The sequence below is a fragment of the Durio zibethinus genome, chromosome 22 (assembly GCF_047325235.1).
Source record: "Durio zibethinus cultivar Kanyao isolate XHJ-2024 chromosome 22, ASM4732523v1, whole genome shotgun sequence".
NCBI classification, from domain to species: domain Eukaryota; kingdom Viridiplantae; phylum Streptophyta; class Magnoliopsida; order Malvales; family Malvaceae; genus Durio; species Durio zibethinus.
This window is the reverse complement of record NC_143183.1, coordinates 20,264,612-20,284,818: the sequence shown is the minus strand read 5'-3', so window position 1 is coordinate 20,284,818 and position 20,207 is coordinate 20,264,612. Positions and strand designations below refer to the sequence as shown.

The following is a 20,207-nucleotide window of genomic DNA, read 5'->3' as shown; positions in this document are numbered from 1 at the left end:
GGCGTTGGTTACGTGGGTTGGGTGGGTCTATCTTTCTCTCTTACACTTTGCTGCTGCTCTTCCTCTTAGCGGTTGTACCCGCTCTCCTTTCCTTTCTTTTCGCTTCACTTGCTTGCTTTTTCAACTAACAGCTACAGCTCCAGCTTTACCCTTTAGCCGGCTGGGCTCTTTTTTTTTTGCTAAAGCTTTTCCTTTCAATTTTTTATATGAAAAAAGTTAATACATGACCGTAAGCAAAGGCGGTGCGTTTTGAATTGAATCATTTCAAATTCATATTAATTATGATGTAAATTATTTTAAATTAAATTTTTTTGAATTTTGATTCATTTAGAAGAGTCAAATTCAGATTAATTATTTTTTTAATTTTATAAAATATGTACCCACTTTAACATATTTTTTAATTCAAGTTAAATCTAAATATAAATATTTAAAATTTAAATTATTTCATGTTCATATTTGAATAAATTTGAATTTGATATATTTTTGTTCATGTCTTTTTATTTTTGTCAAATTGAGTTTTGGATCCATTTTTGAATTCGAGTTTATTTGATCAAACCTACTTATAAGTATAATTAAATTTTTAGATATTCATTATGTGAATAAAAAATAAAAATAATGTTTTAAAAAATAAAAAATATATTAATGTTTGGAAAGTTTATCATTTTTAAATGCATGTCAAAAAGGAGTTTGTTTCATTTAGAAAATAGAAAAACATAAAAAATAAAATTAAAGGTATTTTTTTATTTTTCTTTTTTGAAGTTTAACTTTAAAAATAAACTTCAAAAAAGAAAAACAAAAAAATACCCTTAATTTTATTTTTATTGTAATTTAAAGTGATTTTTAAATAATATTTTTAATCTAATTTGACGTTTTCATTATGTGAATAAAATAATTTTTTTATAATAAAATATTCTTTATAGTATTTTGTATTTTTTTTATTTTTATTATGTCCAATATAGTTATAAAATGTGAAAATGAGTATTATAACTTTGGTGTTTTCGGCCAATTATATATTATAAATATGGTTTGATTTAGTTAAAAAAAGAAATATATTTGTGTGTGAATTTGTAATTTGCTCTTACGCCCATTTTGATCTTAATCTTGGGCCTTAAGGCATAGCCGTGACGCAAGCCATTTCGACAAGCTGATTAATCAAGCCAGCTATGGGTCATCACGTAAATTGGAATTTTGAACTTTTTTATTTTGCCCACTAAAAGCTCGGAAGAGGGGAAAATACGGAAAAAAAAAATGAAAATAATACTCACCGAAAGTTAAAAGAGAAAAAGGTCAAATAAAATGTGTCTTCTTTTGAAGTACTTTCCTATCTTGTTCTCTATAAAAGTAAATAAATAAATAATTTTATTTTTATACATTAATAATATAATTTTTTAAATTCTATAAACAGAGTTAAGAGATTGGTATTTTTTTTATATATTTTTATATATTTTAAGGGATATGTGTTATTATGCTAATCTTATGAAATTTAAAAAATTGTGGATAAAATTATTTTTCAAAAATAAATACTAAACAAAAGCATAAAATATACTAATTAAATGAAAAAAAAATTATGTCCTTTATTTTTTGGTTGTCATTTTTTTCTTTTTCATTTTCTACCTTGAATTGAACAATGATAAAAATAAATAGTACTATTTGAAAGGTTTTGTCACCAAAAAAAAAAAAAATGCAAAGGAAAATAGAATTATGCATGGAAGAATAAAAATGATGATGGGCAAAGGCACCTAATAAAGAAAAACCTTGAAAAGCACTATTTTTCTTCTTTTTTTTTTTTTTTCAATTTGTTCATTTAAAAGAGAAAATAAAACAAAGAAAATCTTTCAAAGCATTATTTTCACTTTAAGGGAAGTTAAATTTAAGTCATTATCCCTTTTTATTAAAATATTTATATTAATTAATTATAATTATTATGCATAACATTTTTTTTTAATTAGGAAGATAAGTTAGGCTATCTAACAATAATAAAAAAAAAAAAACATTTTGATAGGCAATCTAATTGGTACATTAAAGAGAAAAAGCTTCATAGCGTGTGATAAGATTTAAGATTTCGAAATAGGTGGCCTAAGTGATGGTTCAACCCCATTATTGGTTAACCTAATTACTAACTTTTTATAGGTCAAGAATGTTTTTCAATCACAATTTGAGATTGGTAAATAATGAGCAATTGCAAAGCGAATATTTTATTCAATAATAAAATTGGACAAGTACATAAATAGTTATAGAATTTTAAAGTTCGTATTAAAAGTGATAATAGTTTAATTCGGATTAAATTAGATTAGATTTTTTTATATTACATAATATTATAAAATTTTAAAATCTAATATGAATTCGAACTAAATTTTTATTTAATTTGAACTGAATTTTATCAGTTCGATTCGATTCTGTTTTGTTTACTTGTTTTTAATTTTTAATTTTTGTAATTTTTATTTATTATTTTAATATATTTAAATAAATGTTGATATAAAATTATTTTTTTATTTTATAAAAATTTTAAAAATATATAAAAACTAAAAAATATATATAATTCGATTTGATTTTATTTTTCACCCTTTGACCTAAAATCTGATCAAATCTAATATATATATTTAATATTCAAATTTGATTTGAACTGAATAAGAAAAAAATCAATCTAAATCGAATCAAACGTTATGATTTCAAATCGATTTTTAGATCTCTCAATTTTTTTTTCTTGCCCCTAATTCATATGAGCTCAAACATTTGAAATATTATCATCATTGTTCATATATATATATCATTAAGTATGAATTTCACACACATAAGTAATGATGATTTGTGTATTAAAAAATAATATAAAAAAACCGAACATATTCTATTAGATTATGGTCGTCCAATTTATCAATTTATCTATCAAAATTATTTGCTGTCTTCGTATTAACTGAAAAGCAAACACGATCGGTATGACATTGATTTTGCCCATATAGCTACCAAATTGTCAAACACCTATGCAAGCATGAAACATGCAATTCATGTTTTAGGTTAACCAATATTGGTTGCCTTTATTCTCCAATTTAATAATGTGGATTAAATTACCTTTTTTTTTATTTTTAATTGATTCGTGTTCATCAATGAGTTTGATCAACGGCACATTTTGGTGGCCAAAATGCATGAAGAAAGACATTTGCCTTAACTTAAATTTGTGAATATAATCTATGCCTAGTCACTGAATTTCTTTCCATTTATTTTCCATCCTTCATACATTTTATTTTCATCTTCTTTTCTCATTATATTGCATATTTAATAAAGTCCTACATCAAAATAAACTTAACCATTCAAACTTGGTTTAGTACTAATTGTTACATTTTTTTGGTAATAGGTATTGGGATTATTTTAGTAATAATTTAACTATGATTTTAGTAACTGTTGCATTTAAAAAGACATGACTTCCAATTAAATTTATCTCTTAAAATTATAGGATTATAATTCTTTTTTTTAAACTTAAAATTATTATGAGTCAAATCTTGATTACTAAAATACTAAAATTAATAATTTAATATTCTATCCATTAATCACATTATTGATACCTATGAAACTATAATATTAATAATTTTTATAAGTATTTATTAAGATATTCGCATCTATACGAATTTTTTACTAATACTATTTTGTTATAACTTAAGATATTACAAGATTCAATGAATGATATGCTCAGATTCTTTTGTCAAAATCAGAACAAGTAAAATTATGGTATGTTGAATTAATTAGTCATAAAATTATGTTCGTTGAGCAAAGATTTTTTTTTTTTCAAAAAACGATGAAATCAATAAAAGAAAGAAGGTGGCATGAGAAATGAAACTCGTGGGCAAGTCTTAAAATGTGGTTTTCGATGAAAACTATGAAAAGGGGGCGCAATGGGAATGGCCAACGAATCTCTCCGCAACTTAAAAACTAGAAGCAAACAACTAGGCAAGGCATCTATAAAACCGTTGGACTCTTGAACTCTTTTAAACTCAAACACCTTCTATCTTTGTGTCTTCGTGATCTCCGCCTCTTCTTTCTGTTTCTCTCTTCCTTGCATCTATCGAAACCGATTCCAATGGCTTCTTTAACTGGAGCTTCATTGAACTTCACTTCTCTTTCAAGTTCTTTCAGGCAGACCCAGGTCACAATTCATCTTGATCCTCCTTTTTCTCTTCATGTTTTTCTTTGGTTTAGGATCTGATTTTTGTCTTTTGGTTCTTGTCATATCTTTTTTGGCCTTTTTCTTTTGGTTTTTAAGCTGGGTTTGGTTAGAAATGTTGATATTGCTGTTCTGTCTTTTGTTTTTGGGTAGTGACAGAGTTTTTGGTGGATTTGATTTTCATTTTCTTGGGGTTGTTTTAAATTCTTTTTAAGTGTTTTTCCTTTATGGGTTTTTGGATCTGATGGTGAAATTTAAATATTTAAAGAATTTAATCATGTAAATAGTTGAAAACTGGAAAGATGCAATCTTTGATCTGTTGTTGCATGAATTTTCTAATAAAGTCATAAACTTTAAAGGCTTCTTGAAATTTGAAATACTTATTAAGTTTAATCTTTCATGATTGTTTCATCATTTCCATGAAAGTTGTCTTTGCTTTCTGATTGAAGAATTAAAGCTATTCAAACGAACTCAATCCAGCTGATTGCCTATATGCTTTGTGTGAGACACCCAAAGTTATGTGATTCCTAGTCAAACATGCAACAGCATCTGTTGTCATGTTCTGTCTAGATGTTCTGCTTTTAATAGAGGTTTTCTGTTGATTTATTCAATTCTGTTTGAGCAGTTACCTCTTCGTGGGATCTCTAATGTCAAATCAGTTAGCTTCCCATCTCTTAGAATGCAGCCAGGCTTCCGCGTTTCCTGTATGGTAAGCTTTTCTTTCCATCTGCTCTGTTTTTTGCTCGGATTTGTGCATTTGCATCCATCAACTTATTCATTTAGCTATGCAGTTTTCTTTAATGACAAACAAGATTGCCTACTATCCAATCATAGGGTCCATCTAATATTAAAACATGGTCATAAATATGTAATCATACAGATGCAAGGACCATGAACCATGGCTGTATTGCCCAAGCCAGACTTGTTTCTAGGTACATTTATCAATCTGAAGAGATCCAATTCGTCATACATATGTATTACCCTGGATGAGTATTATTATGTCCTTTGAAATCTTGACTATATGCAATATGCAAGCATGTACTGCATTTGTCAATCACATTACAATGATGGGAGGATAGTCCTTTTGTCCTTTGTGGTGATACGAAGCCTTTAAATGCATTTCTCCGTCAGAATGAATGTTCTTAACCGGCAACGGGGATGTTAATATGTTCAGGCCAAACCAGAGACTGTGGACAAAGTTTGTGAAATAGTGAGGAAGCAACTGGCACTACCTGATGGTTCTTCCCTCACCGGAGAGTCAAAGTTTGCCGAACTTGGAGCTGATTCTCTTGACACGGTAACCAAATATCTACTGTGTTTTATGTGTTGTCCGATATGTATTTGGTTCTTGGTTGAAAATATATTTTTGAAGTTATGTCGTATTATTTCAAGTATGGATGTTTGTTTCAAAATCTTCTCATGATGTTCTTGTATTAAAAAAAAAAAAATCGCTATTTGACTATGGACTGATCTGCTATTATTCTGTTTCTGTTTTTACATTATGTGCTTGGATGAGGTGCATCTATTATGTTCATATTCAAATATATCTATATATATATGTGTGTGTGTGTGTATATTAACATCCAATACTGCCAATATATCTTGATTCAGGTTGAGATTGTGATGGGACTTGAGGAGGAGTTCGGTATCAGTGTGGAAGAAGACAGTGCCCAGAGTATTAGCACTGTTCAGGACGCAGCTGATCTGATTGAGATGCTCAAGGAAAAGAATAACGCTTAAGATGTTGCTGCAAACAGAGGGTGACAAAGTCCCCTTAAAAACCCCTGATTTGCCTCTCCCTTGTTGTCATACTGTTAGTTTGTTTTGTTGCTAATGGACGCTTAAACCAGAGTATCTTCTCTGATGAGCCAACTTGAAATTTGGCTGTTCATCATTGTCCTTACAGTTTATGTAAAACTCAAATGTCTCATTTCCCTGTTGTCCTTAGGCATTTGTTTTAGGCACAAGTACCTCAAAAAAAAAAAAAAAACCCTTAAACAAAAATTAAATAATTATTTAAGTTTCTATTGTTTTATTATAATTAATGAGTCGTCAAATATTTATTTTTTATTTGATTAAATTATTAAATATTTATTTTCACATAATTGAAGCTTTAAATATTTATTTTTATTTAATTGAACGAAAATAAGCCTAGACACTTAATCAATTTTTATCTAAAAATTAAAAATAAATGTTTGAGATTTTAATAGATTGTAATAAAATAATAAAGACTTGGATAATTATTTAAGTTTAGTTCAAATAGTTTTATTTTATGTTATCATAAACACATTATGTTCCAGGCCAAAAGCATTTTTCCACCTTGAAAATGCTATAGACTATATGCCTTTTTCTTGCATTGCTTACTTTTTTTTCGAGGGAAAAATAGAGTTGGGTTGGTTTAGGGTTTTCAAAAGATGACTGATGTTAAAGGAGAGTGCGTGATAGTCCACAGGTTTGAGTATCTATTAAGCATCATTTTTCATCTTGGCTAGGACATCTTGAAAACATCCAGGCAACCCGAGAAAAACCCGCGTCCGACTAGACAACTCAAGATAAACAGGACCCGACTTGACCCGAAAGGTGTAAGTAAGCTATACCCTTTAATGTTTTTAAGTTGGGTGGGATTTCAGTTCTAAATTTCTAATTCACCTTCCAACCTGACTAATTAAATTTCAAATTAATTGGGGAAAAAAAAGGGAAAAATACAAACAAACAATGAGAGCGTTGTTAAAGTTAACCCTGAGACATGAAGAAGTAACTTGGTACACGTGGGAATCCTTCCAAAGCTCCAATAAACATCCATGATAATCATTTGAAACTTTTGTTTTTTTGTTTTTTTTTTGTATAATATAAAAGATTTTTTAATTTGGGATACTTTAAAAATAAGAAAAAAAATTGTAAGTATTCAAATTTAAATTTAAAATTACCTTTCATCTCTTGATTTAATGGTTAAAAGACGTTGAAAAAAGCATGTAAATGTAAATTCTAATCCCGTCATCTCTCTTCCTCTTTATAAAATTTTGTTTTTTTATAAATCAAAAGCAATTTGAATTCAAAATTTAATAAATATCATCTCTTAAAATTTTACATATGAATAGTATTTTAGTACGTTATCTACTTTTTTCAGTCAATTTCTCTAGCTGTAATGTTTGATTGTTTGAACTTTGAAAAGTGCCTTTTGAATCCTGAGAACACCCTGTCATCTAAATGATTTCCATTTTTCACCCCCATTACTTACCTTGAGAAAAAGGTTAAAAGTTGTTCCTGATTCAACCAGAAGTTTTTCTCAAAGTTAGCCAAGGGTAATGTAATTATGAAAAGCAAGAACAATTTGGAAACTTAACAGAAGAAAAAGAAAGGGTAGTTCCTCCAAGGAGTTCTTTTTTTTCCTGTTGATGAATCAAATTTTTATCTTAGGTACAAGATGGTAAATAGTAATCTTAGTCCAGTTTTACTTGTTTAGGAAGAAAGAATTATGAAGAAGACATTTTAATCATTTTAAATTTATTCAAACATTAAGCTTTTTTTTTTATATACAAAGAAAGTCAATGTTTAAAAAATTATAAAAAAAGAAATTTACAAATGCTAGGGATCAAATTTCAATATGAAAGAATCCATATTATAAGAAAAATAAATAAACCATTTGAATTAAGCCTTATATTCACAAAATAAATAAAAATTTTAAAATTATCTATTTATTATCAAATAGTGAAGCCTAATTCTCTTACATCTTCCCTCTTTTTTCTTTTTTTTTTCTTTTTGCCTTTTGCCATTCCCCTGAACAGAAGGAAAAAATGAGTTCATCGTGGCAAAGCAAAAGTGGTGGTCTCTTAAGTGCAGTATGGGACTCCAAAAGTAGAAATGGGGTAAAAGCAAAAGGAAAGAAAAAGACAATCTTAAGGAAGATGACAGCCTCAAAACAGACAAAACAGGTTCACCTAAACACCAGTATTTTATTAAGCAAGATCAACCAACATGTGATGGATTCTTCAATAAAAGAGGTACCGAACACCTGGTCGTTTGGTGTGTCTCACATGCCAAACATAGTTGCGGGCACAAAACCATGTGCCACCTGCTTATTGTTTATCAACAATTGGAAGCAGGGAAATCGTAAGTCCTTTAGGATCTAAAAAGCCATGAAAGCTTGTGAAGAATAGAAAATTTTCTTTTTTGTTTTTTTTTTTAACCGAAGACTAGATGATTTCAATCAAATGTGTCGTTCACATTTATGTCCTAAATTGAACTGAATATCTTATCCTAACTCGAATGACTCAAATAATATTTTTATCCTAATTCGAATCACTCGAATGATTGAGTAACTTATCTCACTTGAATTTTGTGTCAAAAGCTAATTATAAATTACACTGACAGTGTAACAAAAACGAAACTCTTACTCTTACGTTAAATGCAATTTAAGTAAAAGTAGTTCAACTTTTCTTTATGTATGGACAACAATCGATGTTTATTTCAATTAATACAACTCTTTAAAGGAGCCGTAAAAGCAAACAACTGTATTAGGAGTAGCTAGCTAGCTAGATACATCGTAATCATGTACTATGACAGGTGAAAAAAAATGAAGATGAGCAAAGACTGAAGTTTTCTAACCAACAAATTAATTTACAGTACTTTAACAAGCTGCAATACGCAATATGCTACCACAACCAAAAAAGCTGCTAAGTTTAAAGACCCAACTGATATTCTAGGAGACGTGGCGGAAGCTGGTAATGATCCAAATGGTGGAAATGCAGAGCCGGGACCTGCCGCCATTGAGTCATCCGGGTTTGGAGGACTTGGGCTGGAAGGAATGGTGGGCATGGATGAGCCAGTTGTGGGCACAACTCCACCAGGAGATGGCAAAAGGGGAGCAATATCTGGTGACAATTCTTGGAAAGGAGACATAGGTGGATCTGACATAGATTCTGGTGAAGCTGGAATAGTAGGGGTATCTGAACTTAACTGAGAAGATGAAGAAGCTAAAGATAGCAAAGGTGATGATGCCATGAAAGACATGATGATAAAGAGTAAGAGAAACCAAAAGGAGGCCATTCTAATGATAAAGAAATCAATGTCACACTTATTGGAGAATGTAAAATGTTATATATATATATATGTATATAGGATATATCAAGTAATGATCAATCCTTTGCAAAAGGAAAGTGGAGAAAGGGTGTGAGCCTTTAGGTTGGGAGTGATCATGGAGTCCTTTAAAAAGGTAAGACTAAGGGGATCTAATTGGGGCCAACTGCCACATGGCAATCCACAATGGGCCAGTGATGTGAAAATACAGGTTGGCAATGTAGAAAAAAAAGAGACAAAAGCTTAGTGAATTTTTGTTGTGACATGTTTGTTAGCTGATGATTCCTTTACGAGCCCGTGAATTTGGCAAATCCCTTTTCTTCGGTGAATCAATTCAAATTTATGGGATTGGGGATTTTTACATTATTTACTTTGAGGAAAGATTAAGCAAGAATATTTTGGGCCAAAGGTGTAAAAACAGAGAAAAAAAGAACAGTTGTTTTGTTTCGACACAAAAAGTTAAGTTCCCGGAAATTACGGCTTTACTGACCAGAAGACAATGGGCAAAACATGAACAAGAACAAACAATCCTCGTGTACATGAGTTCGAAGTGAAAGGACATCTGATTTTTGGTTTCCGACCTTTAATGTAACTAATATATATTGGAGATGAGCAAACTAAAATTTTGATGCTCCAGGTAGTTGAAGCAAACTGTCATTCACCAAACTGATTTAAGATCACTTTTGATTTCTAACCACCATTGCCAACAAAAGAAAGAAAAATCTTTTAATTACACAAGTTTCGTGAATTCGCTAAATTCATTAAATAAATTTACTTAAACTGATATGAGGAGAAAATACGAAACAAAATTAAGAACCTTTTTTCCTTTAAAAAGAAGCAAAATTTTCAATGGGAATAACAAACTATTCAATAATTAAAGTTTTTTAATGGTAAGAACTTAACTTATAGTTTTCAGCACATTATCTTTTCCATTTAATTCTTCGGGAATCAAAGTATATTACACAGCTGGAGGAAATAATAGACTCTAAATAAATATATTAATTTTTCAACAAAAAAGCCGATTCTAGTTGCCAGTTGGTAATCTAAATACCATTCTGATCCCAACCCCTCTTTGTATCCGATTATATTAAAAATAATTTACATTAATACTTTAATATTTTAAATATATTTTAAAAATAAAATTATATAATAAATAATTTTTATTAATAAAATAAAATCCCAAGTTGGACCGAATCCGAGTTTGAAAATTTATTTTCAAGGCCCAGCTCAAGGGAGGCAAGGTCTATGGACGGATAAGCAACTTTGGGTGCCCCTTTGAAGCAAGAAATATAGGCTAGGCAACCACTAAGATTGGACGATAAAGTTGTTCCATGCCTCTTGTATCAAACTTGCATAAGGAAATGCATAAACGTACAGCGGTTTCTTTCAAGTAAAATCTTGGAGGAACCAACAAAACATAAATTGAATAGATCAAAGAAGATACCAAGCATACATGGATTAGACAGTTACAGGCCAAGAACAGGACGATATAAAATATAACTCACCTCTCAAACATGGATCATTTTGACCACCTTAGTCGGCTAGTCCAGAACTGCATAAACATTTTTATGTCCTTTTGAAAAATCAGTTGCTCCATGATGCCTGTAACACGTAAGTAAATCTAAGAATATATTAATCTATAAAAGGAAACAAGCAAAAAAGAAACTCAGACGACCTCAAGAACTTCAAATGCAACGTGGAAGCCGCTGCAACTCCGAGACTACAAGGGAAGCGACATTAGACAATCCAGGTAAACTTGAGGTTTTCAGCTCAGAAACAATGCCTTCGATCCGTGTAATTTCAGGTATGGATATTGATAGTATCATGGCATGGGACAGGTATTGCCTACAGGAATAACCCACAGCATGCAATATCCGCAGCAATAGCAAGTGAGAGATGCCCTTGCGCCAGGACTCAAGGATTGAACCTGCCTTTGGAAGATTAGTTAGGAATCCAGTTGTAGCTTCCCTTGGAGCTGCCTTGAGCAACAATACAACACATTCAGATGCTACATCTGCGATGTTTGCTTCATGAGATGCACTTAACTCCAACAAGACTCCAATATTGCTGCCAAAATCCATTATATCTCTTATGCAGTGCTGCTGATCAACTGGACCACTTGACTCAGAAGAAGTATCAGCTAAAAGTGTGGGTTCTTTTGTATAAACAAAACCATTTCTACCGCCTACAGAGCGCAGAAGGAAAGCCCTGCACAAGCCAAGAGTTGGTTCAAGAAAGTCTTCCATATCCTTTGCGTATACAAACTCCAAAAGATTTCCAATCTTCCGAACTACCTTTAGCTGCGAAAGCAGCTTAGAATCCATCTCTGGAGCAGAAGCCAAAGCCAGACAAAGTTTGACATTGTTTACATTTGCATTTGTCAGATCGCCAAGCAAAAATTCATAACATTTGGAGACCATTTTCAGTTCTAAAATATCAGGGATTTTAATATAATCAAACTCAATTAGCATCACTAGAAGCTTCTGCGCATACATGGGAATGGGATCTTCATCTTCAATCAAGGTGGGGTAGAGAGGAAGAAAATGAGAATTAGATATCAATTTCAGATCCTCTGACCTTTGATCAATTAATGAAGGTTCATTCAAGAAGACGACCATCACATCAAACATAATTTTGAGGCACAAAAATCTGGCATTACCATCTTTATTGCCCTTGTAAAGAACAGCAAGGCTAGGAAGAATTCCATGAATAAAAATATTAGAGCTTTCAAGGATTACCGGAGACTCCTCTGGTATAGATTCCAGAACTCGTAATAATGTTATTTGGAAGTCGTCCCGTCCCTGTTCAACAAAAAAAATAGCCTGTGTCAGTATTTGTGATGATTATTTATCATATTTATTAATAACTTTGGCATAAGAGAGCAAAGAACCCACTCTGTACATCTTAAAGTGGTAAAAAGTCAATAATTGGGCCAAGAATTTGCAGCAATTTGCAAAGAAAACTAGCAGAAGTATTTCACCGTTGAAACAGCTTGGTAGAAACTTCTTTTGGAATATATCATTTACATACTCTTTTAGAGGCCTATCTTAGAAAAATTTAACAAAGTTTGCAATGACTGTATGGGCATTGATTACTACTTGCAACGGATATTTTTCCAATCTATCACATTTCTTGTTTTCTCTTCTCATGTTGCTCAAGACAAGGTACATATGCATCTGGCAACAAACATGTCATTCAAAGTTTCAACATATTTAGATAGTCAACTTGGAGATCAAGCCCAACAGTATATACTTTCTAGTGGCTGACAGAAACTATATCTTGACTTTGTAAAGAAAAATGAAGATATGCGGTCAAAAGTTTATAATCAGTGATGACAAAGAAAGATGGCTCAGAAACAACTACTTACTTGAAATGGTGTCTCTACAACTTGGATAAGATTTGCCAACTGCCGCAAGACCTGATGAGTCACCAATCTGTTTTTAAATGATGAGCTCCCAAGAAGATGAAGAACAACGGGGAACAAATGAATATTGTTCTTTGGAGCTGCACGACTGGTAAGGGCAGAGATCTGCCCATGTCGCCTTCCACCCATCATTTGCTGAATATCTCCAGTTATTCCATCCAGTAAGCCAGGCACTGTAGATGCCACGACATGAAGAAATGAATCTAGACACTGCTGTAGATAGCTATCCTTCTCTTTTGCCAATCTGTCCACTGTGGGGAGTAACCTTGCGTTGCAAAAGAATTGTGGTAACCATCTCTTACCATTCTTACAAAGAAGAGCCACTAAAACAAGTGCTTTGCCCCTCAAAACTTCACTTCCTTGCTCAATAAGAGACACAAGACTAGGAACCAGATTCTTGTCCTCCACCAAAGGTAGAAGGTACCGTCCTATATTTGTGAACAGATGGCTTCCAAGCATAGCCATATTTAGAAGATTTAAGCTGATTTGCTGCTCGCGCAGACTTCCCTTGTTAAGAGCAGATGCAGTATCCTTGAGTGAAAGCCTATCTATAACTTGTTGAATGCAATGGGGACTGAAACGAACAAGGCGAACCAAACAAGATCCAGCCGTTAGCCTCATGTTCTCCTGCTTCCCTGCAGCCCTATAAATGTAACACAGGTTACTAATCACATCCTGACTGGTGAAACGAGATGCCCAATGAGCACCTTGACTGCAAATGTTTTCCATGGTCCTAAGTGCATAAAGCTGAGTCATATCATCCTCTCCTTTACGTAAAACTGATGACACTAATGAAATCAATGAATTTGGAACCTGCCAATAAGGGAAGAAAATCCTTACAAATAATTAAAAATAATTGAAAATCTGCTGGGAAAGAAACATAACAGGCATAAGGGTATTGCACAACCAACAGTTCTCTTAAAGCATCTGATTAAATACTTCAGAACTTTCTATTATCATATATTTCAGTAGTTTCTCTGATTAAATATTCACAACTTTCTATTAACATTGTATTTTGGAAGTTTCTGACTTGTTTGAAGCATGAAAAAATAAGAAGCAACATCATAGAAAATCAAGATTCCACTTATTAATATCAGGTATACAATCTCAAATTTAGAGCAATGGCATATGAAACAGACCTGCCAGTCAGATACAGGCTTGTTGTCTTTTGATGGAGATTCAAGTGGGTTGTTATCTCTTGTGTGCTCATTCTGAGTGGAAATATAGAACAGTAATTCACCTAAAGCAGCCATAGAAAATCTTCTCACTTTTTCCTGCCTGTCTCTAAGACCATCAGTAAGTGCACCTAAAATTCCGGAATTTGCCAAGTCATCTTCAATAAAAGTAGAATGCCGGATCAGCAAGCCAATCAGTGAAGCAAGTTGTACACGCAAAGCTGAAGTCTTGGACTGCCTAAGCATTTTCACAAGCATGAGCATTATTGGGCCATTAGTCAAGATATTAGCTGCATCTGCATTATTACCAAGCATCTCAAGGTATCTAATCACATTTTGCTTCTCACCAATACCAGCATTTCCACCAAATATCAATACGATCCTATTGGTGAATGCATCCAATTGTTCCTTTGACATCTTTACAAAATCAGATGATTGCAATGCCTCAAACGGTAGCGAAGGAATTACCTCTGACATTTTATCAGCTTTTCTGCTTGGCATTACAGGTCTTACAGAAAGATCAGAAGGATGCCAGAGAACTTGGGAGATATTATTGGATGATTTTGAACAATCAGACTCAAAGGCAGACCCTGGACTTTCCTTAATTCTCTGGTTTCTGTGTTGGGAACTGACACTGGGTGGGGTAGCAGCCACTTCAACATGATCTGAAGATGATTCCTGATCATATGCTTTTGATTCATCTGAGGCAGGCAAATTACTCACAGATTGGCTGTCTGATTTGTCAATGTTATTATCCCTCTCTTCCACTTTGAGCTGTTGCTGATTCTGACTTGAAATTTTTTGTTCAGTTGTACAAATCGGGACATCTGACCCATCTGGTTCATCATGCACTTCCTCTTCAGTGTTCTCATCAAAATCAAGTTCCATATCAGTGTTCTCAATTTTAACTTCAGATTCATTCTCAGAGCTATTGGGAAAGGGCCTTCGGTAGTTTTCCTTCTCATTCTCCCTTTGTAAGTTTGTTTTGGCTATTCTAGATAACCTCAAGAGGTTCACACGCTTAATAGCACCAGAATGATCTTTATGCTTCTCCTCCACTCCTCTGCCAGAAGCATTTGTTTGAGTTTTACGGCCAGTTGGTGTACCCTTAGCTGGTGTCTCATGGCCTCTTAAACCCACCAGAGAATTCTCATCTTTTCTTGAAGACCCTTTTGAATCTTTTTCTCTATATTTAGGAGGGGTCCTGCTTTGAGAAGATCTGTCACCATTACGCTCTGAGAGACATGGTTTAGCATATAACTCAATCATGTTTTCAAAAGCAGGCTGAGGAGGTAAAGGTATTAGAGAAACTTTAGTCCTCCAAAAGGCATGTACACAAAGCTCAGACCACTTTATTCTCTCGGCTGGATCTTTAATCAGGAGAGAATTAACAATGTTGACAAAAGAAGGGCTTGGACTTCCTGGGAGTGGAGGAGTCGGATCTGAGAGGATGGATTTTACAAGCTGAGTGAACTCCCTTCCAACAAAAGGAGGCTTTCCTGCATAACACTCATATAGCACACAACCTAGGGCCCAAAAATCAGATGCATAAGAATGGACACCTCCATCCTCAAATAATTCAGGGGCCATATAACAGGGTGTTCCACGTTTTGCTTGTGGCAGCTAAACAAGTGCATATAGCAGAAAGCACAATAATAAACAACTTAGAAAGGGGGAAAAGTGAAAAGAATACTTACAGAACTTCATTAAATTGGCAATTTAAATCATGTATACGGCACATAGAAATAGAATGTTACAATGCTTACAAGAACCTACCATGGAAGAAGGTGTTTTAGATATATCACTCAACTTTCTTGCAAGTGCAAAGTCACATAACTGCATCACACAAATACACATGTGAAACTCAATTGCATAGCAAGTACGATGATAGCAACTCGATGTTATGAAAAAGTTATAGAGTATAGGTACCTTTGTATGCCCATTCTCATCCAAAAGGATGTTTGATGGTTTCAAATCACAGTAAATGATTCCTTTTGAATGTAAATATCTAATAACAACAAACATTTCCATTAGTAACTCACGGAAGACAAATTACATTCACGATGGCAAACTGCAAAACAAAAAAAAAAAAAGAAAAAGAACATATATCCTTACTGCAAAGCTCTGACAAGATCATAGGCCAAAAAATGAATTGAATCTTCCGGCAGTTGACCATCCTGCAATCCATTAATAAAAAGAATTTGATAATGCAACTCAAAATCTGTTTCCAAAGCAGCATTCCCGCATTCAAGATCCTCAAATCTGACTTAGTGAATAAGACCAACAAAATTCCATAGCTCCTTTCATGCTTAAAAGAAATGAAAACCAAAAAAAAAAAAAAAAAAAGAAGCGAGCAATAAGTACCTGCCGTAATAAGGTCATGAGATCTCCACCGGTACAGAATTCCAAAACTAACCACAAATGTGCAGAAGTTTCATACCTTGGTACACAAGAAACAAAATTGAGAAAAATTTAAATATGCAAAAAATTTTACAAGAAAAATATCTAAATTGGGCAAAAGCATACCATGAGTAAAACTTTAGTATATTCGGATCATTTAAAGAGTGAAGTATCCTAACCTGAAAAAAAACAATCATGCAAAAGAGTAAAAATAAATGCTAAAATCGCATAAACAGCAGCTTGTTTTGCACTAATATTAGTAATTAAACATCAATATCAAGATTATAAAATTGTTTCAAAAATAGAAACAAGCTAAAATTGTATAAATAGCGGCTTAATTTTCAATATTAGTAATTAATCATTCAAATCATCTCAAAAAAAAAAAAAAAGCGGATGTTACTTCTTGGAGAACTTTGCTCCGCTGTGATTTATCAACGCTTTTGATTGCGAAATACTCAATCGTCTTCTTCTTCCTTCCTTTATACACAGTCTATCAAAAATATTGAAAATTTTAAGTGAAAAAAATAGCAAAATCGAAGTTAATCGAGACGAAAATTTTGGTGAATCTGAGAGAATAAGAAATTTTTACCGAGTATTTGCCGCGACCAATGGCTTCGTAGATGTGGTAATGGTTCATGTTCAGAAGGTTAGGGTTCCGATCTGAAAATTAGGAGAACGGTGGATGGTGTTTCGGTAAGAAGATTTGTTGGGAGCTTTTTGAAGGGAGAAGATATAGATGGGATTCGAGTGAGAGAGAGATAGATACTGGCTTTAGCTATTTGTCAAATCAAGAGAGAGAAAGAGAGGAACTGTAGAAATGAGCGGGAAATGAATGTAAATTGAAAATCAAAAAAGGATAAAAAATTATATATGTCGGGCTTACGTGGCAGCATCTAATCCAAATCACGTGGCTTAAACATGATATGATTTTAAGATGGGCTGGGCAAACGTATTGTTTACTAGGCCAGATCAGACTGGGCTTGAAGCTTTGAACTTTAAAACATTTAAATTTGAAAAACTTTTTTAATGAATATAAATTCTTGGAAGAAAAAATAAAGTCGATTTATTTGGTTGGCGATTTTTCAATTTATTTTTTGTTTTCGAAAATAGAAAAAAAAAAGAACTTGGATGCGAAATATAAATAAAGCTTTTAAATGATTATACACAAAATATAACAAAATGCATGATTCTATTTTTACATAAATAAATTATGTTATGTTCGGTATTTATATTTTAAATATTTTTTTTATCTTAATGTAATGATTATATTATTTTTTATCTTTTTATTCTTCCTTTTATAATAAAATTTTAAAAGCAAAAATAATTAGTAAAAGTATTCAAATAATCTAAATAAATTCACCTATCATTAATTCAAATAGCTATTATTTGGAGAATAAAATTTTGAACCATACTTTTATTTATGTTTCATCAAAAAAATTGTTGCAAAATTGATTTATATGCAACAAAAAATAATGTTTAAGAAATTGAAAAGAATTTCAATTGTGTTCATTTTAAAATAAAATCTTGTGGGGCCACTTTAAAATTACATATGATCAAAATTCTGGTGACATGCGAGAAATTAAATTGAAAACTTGATTGAAATATGATAAATAATTCAATTAAGTTATTTTTTTAAGTAAATTTTAGTATTAGTCAACAAATTTTACAAAAAAAAAAAAGAAAAACCTGTTTAACCACCACATGCACAAGCCTACCACCACCCAAGCATTACCAGCAAATGAGATGTGGTGGGGAAGCGTTATTTGAATGCTTAAAATAGGAACAGAACACGGGCATGCCCAACTAGAGTGGACTTGACCCGACCCCTGTGAGAGAAGCAACTCTACTCACCAGTTACGCGGCATTTGGTTGCAATAGACAAATCTGGAGGATCTAATGATGTCCTCCTCGATGACATAAAACGCCACGACGATCGGCCACGGATTACGCACGTCGGTAAAAAAAATCAACTCTAAATAGGATCTACCATGTCATCAAGGCGAGAAGGATTAGCGGCATGAAGACCATGGTGAAGCGGGCGTTAGTGGAGAGAAGCTTCTGACGGCGTAACGGAAAGGCTTTCCACAAGCGGAGGCGGTGAAAGTGAAGGAAGGAAAATAAAGGAAATGGGAGAGGTCGGCGGTGACTCAGGTAGTCCTGCAAGGCCTCTTGAATGGCTTGGCTACTGTGGGTCTCTACCATTTGGTTTACGAAGAGGAAGATGCGGTGTTGAGGGATCATATCCAAAATCTGTGTTTAAAGGTTCAATTTCATCGGCATTCAAGTTCACCCTAAAATGAAACAAAACAAGCCACTGTCATTTCAAGTAAAAAATAAAAAATAAATTTCTAGCATCACAGTATAGTTATGGGTTTGATGAATCTATAACAATAAATAACGTTACTACAATGATTCTATTTGTAGGTTACGTGTATCAGTTGGACGCTGGTTTTTTTTCTTTTTTTTTTTTTCTTGGGTCTCGGTTGCTGTTAATGCTTGGGTGGCAGGTTTGCCACAGGGCGGTGAAAATAGAATTTTTTTTTTTATCTGCCCATGTGGCAGTTGATGTGGTTATATCTATCAAGTTGTAAGGGTGATAATGATTCTATTAGATCAAATTGATTCGATTTTTTTAAAATGTTATATAATATTATAAATTTTTAAAAATTAAATTTTTATTTAATTAAAATCAAATCAAATTTTATTTATTAATTTATAATTTTTATATATTAATTTAATATAAAATTTTAATATATTTAAGTAAATTTTATATAAATTTATTATTTTATTTTATAAAATTTTAAAATATATATATAAATTATGAAAAATATATAACTCAATTGGATTTAATTTTTTTTTGTTTTTCATCTTCTAATCTAAAATCTAATTTGTATTTAATATATATATTTAATATCTAAATTTGATCCGAACCAAATATTATAATTTTAAACCGATTTTTGAATTTCTCGATTTTTTTTTTTACTCTTACTAGGTTGTTATATCATTTTTCTCTTAATAATTTAGATAAAATTCATTTGAGTGATTGAATTTGACATTTTTATAAAATTTCAATGATTTTGTTGGTATAAATTAAAGTATAATGATTTATTTGAAAATCATGAATAATTTAATGACAAATCTTGAAATTTATTTTATTTTTTTTTACGATCCATTGAATTATAATTAAATTGTATTTTTTCAATCTTAAAATGAGCTCACGGGACTTACATTATAACCTTTTATCGTTTCCATTTTCATTTCCACGAGCAATTTTCTTTCCATTATCTTTAACACTGGCCAACACACACCAATGAAGAATAAATCCTTGTATATTTTCATTTTTTACAAGCAATAAAGATTATTATTGAAAATGATTATTCAATATATCCATAATAATTTTTTAAAATTTATAAGTGAATTTAAAAGTTGACAAATGTTTAGTTTCATTTGTTTTGCGAAAAATGTCTTTCAAAAAATAATTTTTAAAAAAATATTTACATTTTTTGAATTAAAAAAGATTTGTTATTATTTGGATGAGTTAATAAAATTTTTTTTGTTGTTTAGTTATTTTATGAAAAATCAAAAAATTTCAAATAATATTAATATAACTATTAGAATATTAAAAATTATTTATTATTAAAGTATATTGAAATTATTTATTATTAAAATTATTAATATTAAAAAATAATTGTATTTTAATAAAATATTTAATATTAAACTATTATGTTAATATAAAAATACTTAAAATAAAACTATTTATTATTTTTTATATTAGTTATTAGTATATTATAATATTATTAATTAATGTAATATTTTGTAATTCATTATATTAAAACTATATTATTTATTAATTAATATCATAATATTTATTAATATAATATTATTTATTTATTAAAAGATTAGAATATTATTTATTTATTAATATATAATAATATAATATTATTTATTCATTTATTATTTATTAGTATATATTAATTAT

General features: G+C 31.3%; 3 protein-coding genes across 4 annotated transcripts; 1 reads left to right on the top strand and 2 right to left on the bottom strand.

Annotated features, from left to right (window-relative positions):
* Positions 1-3,875: 3,875 nt before the first annotated feature.
* On the top strand, positions 3,876-6,194 carry LOC111307451 (acyl carrier protein 1, chloroplastic-like). Its single transcript, XM_022905470.2, has 4 exons — positions 3,876-4,135; positions 4,779-4,862; positions 5,328-5,450; positions 5,765-6,194. The coding sequence occupies exons 1-4, from the start codon at positions 4,070-4,072 to the stop codon at positions 5,891-5,893; spliced, it is 402 nt and encodes a 133-aa protein (XP_022761205.2). The 5' UTR covers positions 3,876-4,069; the 3' UTR covers positions 5,894-6,194.
* Positions 6,195-8,574: 2,380 nt separating this feature from the next.
* LOC111307450 (classical arabinogalactan protein 25-like) lies at positions 8,575-9,323 on the bottom strand. The gene has a single exon (XM_022905469.2). The coding sequence runs from the start codon at positions 9,197-9,199 to the stop codon at positions 8,771-8,773; it is 429 nt and encodes a 142-aa protein (XP_022761204.1). The 5' UTR covers positions 9,200-9,323; the 3' UTR covers positions 8,575-8,770.
* A 1,309-nt stretch (positions 9,324-10,632) lies between these two features.
* On the bottom strand, positions 10,633-18,501 carry LOC111306808 (kinase family with ARM repeat domain-containing protein). 2 transcript variants are annotated; one of them, XM_089752038.1, is made up of 11 exons: positions 16,818-16,977; positions 16,629-16,718; positions 16,355-16,407; positions 16,193-16,268; positions 15,944-16,005; positions 15,758-15,836; positions 15,605-15,664; positions 13,793-15,451; positions 12,597-13,466; positions 10,905-12,030; positions 10,633-10,831 (listed from the first exon to the last, which is right to left on the bottom strand). In XM_089752038.1, exons 1-10 carry the CDS (start codon positions 16,863-16,865, stop codon positions 10,915-10,917), a joined length of 4,113 nt encoding a protein of 1,370 aa, XP_089608164.1. In that variant the 5' UTR covers positions 16,866-16,977; the 3' UTR covers positions 10,633-10,831; positions 10,905-10,914. The 2 variants fall into 2 exon arrangements, with proteins under 2 accessions (XP_089608164.1, XP_089608165.1); XM_089752039.1 differs by lacking the exons at positions 16,629-16,718; positions 16,818-16,977 and adding an exon at positions 18,080-18,501.
* Between the last annotated feature and the right edge of the window lie 1,706 nt (positions 18,502-20,207).

Coding starts and splice junctions, on each gene's coding strand:
- LOC111307451 (XM_022905470.2), top strand. CDS start 4,070: ATGGCTTCTTTAACTGGAGCTTCATTGAACTTCACTTCTCTTTCAAGT. Junction 4,136..4,778: donor GTTCTTTCAGGCAGACCCAG/GTCACAATTCAT, acceptor CTGTTTGAGCAG/TTACCTCTTCGTGGGATCTC. Junction 5,451..5,764: donor GAGCTGATTCTCTTGACACG/GTAACCAAATAT, acceptor ATCTTGATTCAG/GTTGAGATTGTGATGGGACT.
- LOC111307450 (XM_022905469.2), bottom strand. CDS start 9,199: ATGGCCTCCTTTTGGTTTCTCTTACTCTTTATCATCATGTCTTTCATG.
- LOC111306808 (XM_089752038.1), bottom strand. CDS start 16,865: ATGAACCATTACCACATCTACGAAGCCATTGGTCGCGGCAAATACTCG. Junction 15,665..15,757: donor ATGAGAATGGGCATACAAAG/GTACCTATACTC, acceptor TGTGTGATGCAG/TTATGTGACTTTGCACTTGC. Junction 12,031..12,596: donor TTGTAGAGACACCATTTCAA/GTAAGTAGTTGT, acceptor TTTGTTGAACAG/GGACGGGACGACTTCCAAAT.